Genomic DNA, 12,098 nt, shown 5'->3' on the forward strand with positions numbered 1-12,098 from the left:
AAACGCCTTTTCTGCATCAAGTGAGATGGCAGCGATTGGAATCTGATCATTCGCCATTGACCTCATGATATCAGAAGAGCTATGGCCCCAAAATACACCCCACCCACTAGAAACGTCCCTTTTTCAGGACACTGTATTTTAAAGATAATTTTGTAAAAATCCAAATAACATTTCATAGTTTATTGTAAAGGGTTTAAACACTGTTTTCCATGATTGTTCAATGAACCATAAACAATTCATGAACATGCACCTGTGGAACGGTTGTTAAGACACTAACAGCTTACAGACAGTAAGCAATTAAGGTTTTGGCGGCATGAGGGGGGCCTACACAATATTAGGCAGGTGGTTTTAATGTTGTGGCTGATAAGTGTATGAAAACTGCGCTCCCCAGTATTATTTAATTTGTTCATGAGCATTCAAATTGGTATTTTCTCCCTGTCAAACATCTAATTTCCAGTCAAAGTCCTTCCTCTAACAATGATGCAACTCTCCAAAGCACCATCATGAAAAGGTCAGTGATGAAAACAGTCTTGTTTCCCCCTCTGATTCTATTGCCTGTAAACAATGCTGCCATATGACTTGATACATGTTTGACATCATCTGAATGGGATAGTGGCATGGGCCACTGGCTAGCTTGGCTAAGACAATACACAACCTTTTTTTAGCCAAACATTTGCATTTTGTTAACATATTGTCAAAGGACACCTTTGTGAAGGGGAGCAGATTTTCCAAGCAGGTTTGTTGAATTGGCTCTTTATTGTGGTAGCCGAGGGGAGTGTTGATCTGTTTGGATCCTCAAGCCTATTGGTTAGAAGTCTCACTTAGCCAAGACTTTTGAGGCCAAAAAAAACGAATAAATGAAGACCATTTATCATAGACTTCACTGAGAAAACAAAGCAAGATACACAGTTCTGCTTGTGGATATCTAGTTTACTTGCTACTATGTGCCTCAAACACAACTTAGAAAACCTTTAAAAGATTTAATTTCACTAACCTAAAAATCTTTGAACACTTTTTAAAAAATAAAATTATCACTGGATTTGCCAACGAGCATGTTCACATGCACATTCTTAAAGCGGTTATGGTTAACAAGCTGACTAAGTGTTTGGTAATGTAAATGTCTAAAACTGTTTATGACCTCACCCTCATAAAAGAACACTGTTTAAGTACAAACCACTCGACATAGGTAGATTTTTGCTTGTAAGATGTTGCATGTAAACACCTTTACTGCCATTTTTACAGGCTTATCCAAAGTACACAAGTGCTGTGCCAATGGCTGTTTTGTTTTTAAATCAAAAGCAGAGAATAAACTGATGATTTCAAATCTCATATAAATGCGATTTTCTTCCGTGGTTGGATGATTGTTATTGGTGTGTCGGTGTGCTTGTAAACACACTTCGTTTTCCCAAGCAGATGCAACCATTAATTACCTGTCAGGTCTCAACACATGGTCATTTCTCCTCTACCTGTTATTCATAAGGTGAGCCTTCAGGTACCATTAATTCCAATGGAATTAATTATTTTGGCATATCTTTATATGAAAGAACAAAAACAAAAAAAAAAAACAATTGTAGATAATATAGTCAACCTCACTAATCAACTTGTCAGTGGTTGGACTGGTCCTCTGGTCGACTATATTGACCCTTTCTTAGTTCATATACCAGAGCTGTATAATCCCAATTTGATTACAATACAATGTAATTTCCAATTCATACATGATGTTATCCATCATGAAGATTCTATAATCAATCATGTTTCACATTAGTCTAAGATGGCAAACCGACTATGCATTAGGTAATGGATGAGACTAAACATAGTTTTATTACATGGATTAAAAACCCTTAAAATGAAAGAGTAATGTGATTTATCAGAGGATGTTTACAGACAGCGCTGGGGCCTGATGCGGATGTTGAAATGGATTTACAAATAAGCATGAGGTCTGTGATCATTTAGGGAATTGTCTACAAATTTGAACAAGAAACTCTGCTGCTAAAAGAGCTCAAACTGGGAAGGGAAAAAAATTATAATGTGCTTAAAAAGGACTTTCCTTATCTCTGCCATATTTGGAACATAAATTAGGTCAATAAGAAATCAAAATGAACTATTTACTTTCTTATTACATGTTCCTTATATTAATATGCTCGATTCATCATGTACTTTATTCCAAAGACAAAAAATGTTTGGAATAAAAAAATCTTTTACCAAAATGTAATAAATTGCTCTGAAACGCTTTACCTTTTCAGCTTCCACAAGGCCTTATTTAATCCCTTTAGTCTAGATGGATAAAATCCTGCCCTGTGGGGGCCAGGGTAGCTCAGTGAGTAAAGACGCTGACTACCAAACTTGGAGTTGCGAGTTTGAATCCAGGGTGTGCTGAGTGACTTCAGTCAGACCTCCTAAGCAACCAAATTGGCCCAGTTAATAGGGAGGGTAGAATCACATGGGGTAACCTCCTCATGGTTGCTATAATGTGGTCCTTGCTCTCGGTGGGGGGGGGGTGTGGTGAGTTGTGCGGGGATGCCATGGAGAATAGCATTATGTCTCCGCTCTATGTCTCCGGTCTCCGGTCTCTGGTCTCAGGCATGGAGGCAACTGAAATTCATCTTCCGTCACCTGGATTGAGGCAAGTCACTATGCCACCAGGAGGACTTGGAGTGCATTAAGAATTGGGTATACCAAATTGGGGAGAAAAGGGAAGAACCTCACTGTTTCACTCGGATGTATGTTGCAATATGGATGTAAAAGGGATGTGAATTCCATTTCATGTTGACTTTAAAAAGATATTTTGTCGATTTAGTTTGTCCAAAGTAATCTTGAGCATATCCTTATATTATTCACCCCTAAAAACAGGAGTTGATCATATGGATCAGCACTAGCTCTGAGTCATTGACTAAACTACAGTCGGTTTCATTTTGAGGAAGTGTGATGATGTCAGGTCCAACCCTGAGGGAGCAGTCCATTATTTTGAGCATTCATGGCTGTGGCAGGGCGGAGGGCGGGGCTGGGTCGTGATTCTACATACACAGTCCCTTATCAGGCTAATCAAGCCTCCGAGAGGGATAAAGGCCGACTGCGGAGGATGGTGCGGGAGAGAGAGATAGTTTACGGACATGTTCGTCATGTGTGTGTGTTTGTCTTTTGTTTAAGTTAAGCATTCAAATATTATTTATATTGACAAGCCGGTTCTTGCCTCCTCCTTTCCATTGAACTGCGTTACAATGGCATATTCAAGAAACTCTGAATTTGAAAAATCCCACATTGTAGTTGGTGGATGCTGAGAATCCACAAGTTTGAGTACAGTCCATTTTCCTTTTCATTTTCAAAGCACAAATTCGCTTGCAGTAGAGCAATTCAGCACACAAAGGAACAAGGGAAACAAAGAACTGGCAGATCTTGACACATCTGTAAGCCCAGCAGGTTAAGAAACACGGATATACAAGAAATGACAAGATTATCACACACATTAGAGGCCAACTACACAAACGTTTTGAGGCCTGTTTCCAGAATACTAGCTGACTGTCTAGTATTTTATACTCTTGTAGCCTCTTCCTCCTTTTGTCTTTAAAACACAATTAACAGATTTCAAAAGATTCTGACAGTTTTGTTCAGTATCAGACTGCAGATTGCTTCAGAACCTTTCCAAAACTTCCACACAACTAATGCCAGATAGACTCCAGGGAAAGCACACGGGAGGGCTATTCTCTACAGGCGAAACAGCCTTTAAATGTTTCACTCAACATGAGTCAAACTCTGTCATACATGTAACAAATGGTGTTCCATAATTTGCACATAGCTGAGAATGGAAGGCACCAGCGGTTCCTCTTTCTCATTTCTCAAGATGCATGATGCCTGCTTTGGATGTAATCCCTGCATAATCTATTGCAATTTACATGCTGGTACTTACCTATTGATTCAGAACCCATATAGTTGCTTACGCACTAGATGACGCAAATCAGTTTCCACAAAAACAGAGGCAATATTATTATGTAATTAATACTATGTGGGTTTTGCCACAAGAAACTAAAATAAGGCTGTTCCAGAGTAATTGCTCCCTGAAATGTGTGTTGAAGTGTTTGTAGCCTGACGCAGTCTTTGAGTAACACTCTTGTATGTGGTCAGAAGTAATGCCTTTTCTCTTTTGTTGTTCAGCCACACAATATGTCCAATTTGGACTGTAGATGACTTTATCATCTTCTCTATTGAAGATGATTATTAATTCTTTATTGTTACTCTTTTCCACATTTTAGAATAATAGTGAAGTCATCAAAATATGAAATAACAAATGAAGGTATGGGAATTATGGATCAAAACAGTCAACACCATGCTTTGCCTATATTACAGCTCTGCTACTCTTAATAAACTACAAGAGGAGCCACCTGGAAGGGTTTTTAAAAGAGTATTGATGGATTTCTCATGTTTGCTGGGCACTTGTGGGCTGCTTTCCTACACTATTCAGTTAAAATCCATTAAACACAGACCTTGAACAACAAATAATTGAGCAAAAGCTTATAATAAAAATAGAATTTGTTTCGCATATTATCAAAATCTTATGATCTAAAAAAAAAGAATGCTTGAACGCTCGCATGCTGGAGCGCTTGAATGAAAAAACGATTGCTCGAATGGATGAAGGATCACTTAAACTAACCAACACTCAAATGAATGATCACTCGAACAATTGCTCAAACAAAATGATCGCTCGAACAAACCAAAGGATTATCACTCAAACTAATGGTCACTTGAGCAAACCAACCAACCAACGATCTCTCAAACTAACTTACTGTAACTGTTGCTTGAACAAATAGCTTGAATGAGCCTAGAATTATTGTTTGAACAAACCAAAGAACAATCCCTCAAACAAATCCAAGAACGATCACACAAACAAACCAAAGATTGATCCATGGAACAAACCAGCGAATGAGAACTTAAACAAAACCAAAGAACGGTCGCTCAAATTAACAATAACTTTTTTTAAGACCATGAGAAACAAATTCAGTCAGGTACCTTCAAACCTTTGCCTGGTAATTTATAATTTGGTCCAGGATTCCCTAGTATTTTGCCAATGAAAATGTTCATTTATTGCAGTAATATTGCAGTAAAAGATATCTGAAGAGTCATAAACACATTCTCTCATAGGACTACAAAGTAAAACGGTTATATCAACCCTTTTAAGTATGAGTAATTGACATTCATCACAAGGTTTTAGATAGTAGGTGTCTATGAAACAAGCAAAACAACTATTCATGCAAAATTGTACAAGACTAGGAGGCACTACAGACAGGTATTATGAAATTTGACACTTTCTATTTAAATAATAACAAACGCATGAATCTATTGAAATTTTCCCACAGCTTTGTGACAGGAACGATGAATTGTAGTTTCATAAAGATCGCTTTGATATTTCTGTGATGAAAAGAAAATCAAATTAGTTTTGAACTAATCCCTATTTGAAAGTAATAAATTATTCTGAAAATGTGTCTGCCCTGGTGTTGAACTCTGACACTTTCATTGTTGTCTGGTGTAAGCTACCATACCTGGCATTTTGGGCCAGCCACTTCTCCTGTACTGTGAGAACTCAACTGTGAGATTAAAAAAGCAAACCAACACAAATACTGTGACCTACCCTCTAGCCAGCACAGTCAACTCCTGCCACACAAAGTGTGGCCACACACTCATACACACACAGTAGGACATGTGTGTGGGATCAGTACTATTGCATGATTTATGAACTTCAGATACTTTATATTTACTGAGCTATATTCATTTTTGATTAGTTTTCAGCACTAGAAGATATTTGAAGTCTCACCCAGGAAAAGTTTTACATGAAAAACACATCTGGGGCTCACTGAAGCACTCTGTGTCTTTTCACACTGAGCTTAACCCTGCATCAACAAGGTTAATGCCAATTTTAAAGCTTGAAAACTTGAATACTCAGGATTGATTACCAACCTATGGTAAAGTATAAACAGTGTGAAACATGGAAAAAGATAAACCAGGATTACGTTTACCCGGGGTTTAGAAAAATGGATGACCCTGGATTGACAATTTCAAGTTTGAAAGCCCAAAACATTTATTCAAAATGCATCATCGTTCCAACATAGTCCAAGCTGTGCCCTTATCAGCTCTGAGTCACGATGTTTGACTTTCCTAATTTCTTGACACCCACAGATCTGCGGAGGATGACGGCAGGCTTCATGGGTATGGCAGTGGCCATCATTCTGTTTGGATGGATCATTGGGATGCTGGGCTGCTGCTGGGATCGTGGCCTCATGCAGTATGTGGCAGGACTGCTCTTCCTCATGGGCGGTGAGTCCATTCAACAGGCATGGACAGTAGAGGCTGTTTTGAGGAAAATGCAATCAAGACAGTGCATAGTATTTACAACTTTGAGTGATAAGATGCTGGGACACTCATGGCATAACAAATGTAAAAATGTAAGTTGCTTAAAGGTATAGTTAACAAAAAATACAAATTCTGTCATTATTCAGTGAGCCTCATGTTATTTCAAACCATGCATGAGCAAGCATCACACACAGTTTCTTCAGAAAATTTTAAACACTATGACTAAAAGGTGGATTGGAGAAAGTATAACAAAGGAGGGGAAACTTGCTACTAAGCAGCAAATGGTTTAAACAAATTGCTTTAAACTTTAAAGGTTTGCCGTTATGCAAATTGTATCCATTGGGTTATTTCACAGATACTTCCAAATGCAATAAAGACGGACAAACAGAAATGCTTGAGATGTTATAATCAATATAGAATTCATAAAACTGCACATTATGCACTCATATATGGCTTAGAAATTGCAAGCAATGCTGTCTTGCCAGAAAATATACAGCCCTGAAATGCTCTCAGGGTACTAAAGTCAGTCTACTAACACCCACACTCAGGCCTCGCATACTGTATGCTGATCACAGTGCAGTCCTCAATAATTCCTACGCAAATCACTCCGAGACTGCATTAATTAATGACTGACAGCCAGGAAGCCTGCATTTAAGTAATTATGTAATCTCAATTATCTCCCAGTCTCTCATCTCACTTTACGGGACTAATATTGTTGACAGAGGCTGTGGTATTGGTGCCTCCCGATCTTTTGAAACGCACCCGCAAGCTCATCACCTTACTTCGCAGATGCTCAAATCAATCAACACAGTCCGTTGCCTCATTATTGCACATTTTTATATTCTGTTAATGGCTGCCAAGCAGAGGAAGCAACTGACTTGTTTTGCATCACTCTCTCCACTCCCATAAGTGTGGTGCTGTCACCATAGAGCGCAAAGCAGAGACACAATTAAGATGTGTGCAGGATTAATGTGATTCCCTGTGCCTGAATAATGAGATGGCAATTAAAAAGCCAATTAAGATGCTAAATTATAAAGGCAGGAGCACCGAGGGTCAGAATATGGCAGGTTGAATCTGCTCTGAATGTTCGTTGGGTTAAAACAAGCAGTAAATGTCTCTGCTAGGCTAAAGCACTTTACAGACAAGCTTGATAGTGTTATCGGCTGGTTTTGCTTCAGGACCCAGGTTTAATATTAGGCTTTAAATTGTGACCAACAACTGTTCTAAAATAGCTACAAATGTTCTTAAAATCAAACATTGAAATAATTATATTACCCTTAATGACATAGGCTCAAAATCACAGTTATATATTATAGTATATTAGGGCTGTTGATTTAACTGTGGATGTAAATAATGCTTTAAAAAATTATATAATTAAAATTTAAAGGAAGAGTTCATCCAAAAATTCTCTAATCATTTATTCACCCTCATGCAATCCCAGAACTTTAATCTGCAGAACACAAATTATGATTATTAGACAGATTTCTCAGCTCTATAGGTCCATACAATGCAAGTCAACAGGTTCCAAAACTTTGAATCTCAAAAAACACATAAAGCCAGCATAAAAGTAATCCATATGACTCAGATGGTTAAATCCATGTCTTCAGAAGCGATATGATAGGTGTGGGTGAGAACAGATCCTTTTTTATACTATAAATCTCCACTTTCAAACAGCGATCCGAAGCACTCTTCTCGCCTAAGAGTTCTTATTTTGATTTCGTAGTGTATATCGCCACCTACTGGGCAGGAAGGTTAATTTATAGTAAAAAAAAAATGATAGTAAACTTTAAATATAAATATCTGCTTCTCACCCACACCAATTCCTTTATGCTGCTTTTGAGCTTCAAAGTTGTGGACCTTGCAAGTTTACTTGCATTGTATGGTCCTTCAGAGCTGAGATATTCTTCTAAAAGTCTTTGTTTGTGATCAGCAGAAGAAAGAGTGACAAACACATCTGGGATGTCATGAAGGTGAGTAAATGATGAGACTTTTCATTTTTGGGTGAACTATCCCTTTAATGTCGACAACAGAAAAAATGGGAAGTGTTTAAGTTAATAAGCGTATTTATTTTGCTATTTGAACTATACACAATTATATTTTTAGTTGCATTTGATTATTTATGTCTCATCTCCAAAATCATGATATAATAGCTATGTAATAACACATCTATACATTTATAATATGTAATAACATTGACTTTTATATTAATTCATGATTGTCCTCCCTCTCTTTTTCAGGCACATTTTGCATCATTTCCTTGTGCACCTGTGTAGCAGGCATCAACTTCGAGCTGTCCCGTTATCCACGTTACATATACGGTCTCCCAGATGACATCAGCCACGGTTATGGCTGGTCCATGTTCTGCGCTTGGGGCGGTTTGGGCTTGTCACTCATCGCTGGCTTCTTCTGTACACTGGCTCCCTCTGTACAGCCAATCCCCCGCTCCACGTGCCCCAAGTCCCGTCAAGAAAATGGCACTGTGTGTTAATCCCCGAACCCTACATGCAGCTGGACAGTGGGGGAAATAAACACATACAAAAAATAGACTATAACTGAAGATTAAAATCGTGAATTCATATAGAATCATTTCTAATCTCACCAACCAGGCCATAAATGCCATTTTAGCCACGTGTGAGTGTCCTGATCATTTAAAAGAAAACAAAAAAGACAAAAATGAAGGCTACATGGTTCATTGTAAAGATTATGTGGTTTAGCCTTTCTGTTGTTGAGACACTACACAAGAAAATTAAAAGTTAAGACATTATGAGGACAAGAACAAGGCAACATGAAATGAAGAAGCTACTTGCACATTGTTCAGCAACAAAGAGAAAATATTGCTCATTTTGATGCCATTTGACACATGGATAGATATGGACACGTAGACCGATACCTAGAAAATGCCAAATGTCCTCTCTCTTTGGAGTCAATGGTAATTGTGTCTGGAAAACACCACGTGCAGCTATATAACCAGTGTATGGAGGTCCCGTTCAATGTTTTAAGCCCAGGAGCTCTGACAGTTCTGAACCACAAGGACCACAGCATTCTTTCACGTGAGAGGTCAACAACTTAGATGTGATTGTGATCGGTTGTGTTTGAATTGTTCAGTTGGGCCCTGAAGACTATTAAAATGCCTCTTTGGATCAGGCTGAAGGATCTGCTCAAGCGTGAAGGAGCATCTCTGGAAGATATTAGGAATGGGACATGCCCGCTCATGGCATTATATTGCTTTTGCTGTACAGCAAATTGTAAAGAAAAAAAGAATTCCTATAATATTCCACAAGAGGAAAAAAAAAGCTAAACTGGGACACATTTTTGAGCATTTACTTGTTTTTCCATTCTTGTTTTTTTAGTCCAAGGTGTCAGAACACGCTTTCCATTTTATTATGTGCATTTTTGGTTTGCTAGTAATTACAGTTATGTGAATGAGTGATTAGGGAGCGTGTGTAAATTCTTTACCCATTATTCTCATTGATAAACATGTGTGAGTACTTTGCAGTCTCCACAGAGATTATCTTTTTTTTTTGTTTTGTTTTTTTGTTTAAAACAAGTGTTCTAATGTAAAATTAATGCAAAGTATAAAATGAAAACCCTTTCTTGAGGGAAATCAGGTAGGCTTTTTGTAGATTCAAGAGGTTCTGGCAAGGAAATATGCCATATCCTGTTTTAGACAGATGAACACTTAGTCCCTGTAGACACAACTGACATAGTATGCAAAGAGACCAAGACAACTCAACATCGCACTGTTACGGCCTTAAGCTTGTCTGGAAGGAGGCATTTATTCCATTTGATGGAAACGCATGCATACTTTCTTTTGAAAGCATCGATGTGCTGACAAAAGAAATCTTCATTTGAATCCAGCTACCTGCTCTGTTTAACATTCGTCTCTTTTGACTTGAAGGGAACTCACAAAACTGGATGTAGTATGTAAGTGCCTCTACATGAGACAGCACTGATGCACAAAAAAAGCCACCTCATTGGTATCATGACCTCAGAATGGCGGATGAGCGCTAACGTTGAGTGAAGCACAAGCTTGAAGGGATAGCTCACCCAAAAAATAAAATTTGGTCACTTTCTCACCCTCACGTCGTACCAAACATTTATCACACTCGCTTTAAAGGAACGCGAAAGAAGTTTTGAATAGCGTTTAGATTGATTTTATCTATAAAACGAAATAGATGGGATCCAGAGAAAAAAAACCAAGCACCATAAAACTATATGCATATGCACATTTAAAATATGCACTATATTCGAAGTGTTCTGAAGTCACTGGACTGAAATTTACATATTTATTCACTGCAAATCTTGCCTGACAACAGTGGTCACAATTCGCTTATATGGAAAAGAACAGCTTGGATATTTTACTTTTGATTTCTATTAAAGTCATACAGTTTTCTAAACATTAGTAAATGACACAATTTTCATTTTTGGGTCAACTATTCATTTAATACAATCTCTAAGCTGGTATGTGATTGTGAGCATCGAAACTTGAGCCCTAATCTGAGGGAATCAGTGATCTGATGGCATTATTTATTACATGCGCCCCTGATCACTATAGCATTCACTTCATAAATAAAAGCCTATTTTAATATCCATTTCACATGCAATAAATAAGTAAACATCCAGCTAAGCAGCCATATTGCAATGTGACGCATGCATCAAGGGTCACTGGCAAATCAGTTATCACACTCATTTAACCATGCCAATTGTTTTTCAACAAGGATATTAAGAAATGTTGGAAGACCATGTTTACAGATTTCCAGAAGGGGAAATTTGCCAAAAAGCATGTACCCGGTCTCTTATTCCCAACTTTTAAAAAGTTTTCAGACAAAGCATGTCCAAAGAGATGTTGTCATATCATGGAACGTTGTCCTCTGTGATGTTAAAGAGTACTGTAGGTTGGTAAAGTTCTGGTATGCAGTTAGTCCATGTTACAGCCATGAATGGACACTTTGATATTTAAAAAAAACAAAAAAAAAAAACATGAAAATTAAGATTTGTGGCTTTTAGTCTACATCTTTGAGGTCAATTATAGTGGACAAATAAAAGTGGACAAAATTCTCAGCACACGTGCGTGTACAATTTGTTGTCAAATAAAATACATGTCCCCTCCTACTGAATTATAAATACCACCAACCTCCAACTAGCAATGCCAATACTTGTTCTTTATTTCTTTTCACAACCATCAGTTGATTGTGAAGGAAATGGCATTTTCATTTTAGAAAACATTGAATTGCCCTTATTCATGGTACAAGTTGTCAGGCTAGATTTTACAGGGCTTTAATGTAAACAAATAGGGCAAAGACCTTCGATATGTCCCAGCCCATATCTTTTCACTGTTTCAACAGGGAAAATGTCAAACCATTTCATGGGTTCTTTAACCGTAAACATGTCAATGCAAGCCAGTTGATGCAACAGTCAAACTGAGCTGGTAACCAAATGCTCTAAATTCACTCCCTCTTACAGTTTTGCCTCTGTATTTATCAAGTTTGGGTTCTGCAATCTTTCAGAAAGCACTAAATGATTTATTAGTGGTTTTTTGCCAAGGGACATTGAAGTGAAAGGACTTTGTTGCAAGGGATTATTACTGATAATGCAATTAGCCATGAAATTACATGAACTCATCCAGCCACACTTATGGCACTTTTCCACAGCATGTTACGATTAAACTCAACTCGCTTGACTTTTCTGAGTTTGCTTTTCCACTGCAGTTTAGTGCCACCTCAAAGTGGGTGGGATTATAGGCTGATCGTCATAGTTGC

General features: G+C 37.8%; 1 protein-coding gene across 1 annotated transcript in view; it reads left to right on the forward strand.

The window, feature by feature from the left end:
* Positions 1-8,827, forward strand: part of LOC127639219 (transmembrane protein 178B) — a 113,112-nt gene extending 104,285 nt beyond the window's left edge. Inside the window, exons 3-4 of the mRNA XM_052121127.1 lie at positions 6,166-6,303; positions 8,577-8,827. Of these exons, the coding sequence (XP_051977087.1) occupies positions 6,166-6,303; positions 8,577-8,827 (389 nt within the window). The remainder of the gene's footprint in view (positions 1-6,165; positions 6,304-8,576) is intronic.
* The last annotated feature ends 3,271 nt before the right edge of the window (positions 8,828-12,098 follow it).

This window comes from Xyrauchen texanus, chromosome 47, assembly GCF_025860055.1.
Source record: "Xyrauchen texanus isolate HMW12.3.18 chromosome 47, RBS_HiC_50CHRs, whole genome shotgun sequence".
NCBI lineage: Eukaryota > Metazoa > Chordata > Actinopteri > Cypriniformes > Catostomidae > Xyrauchen > Xyrauchen texanus.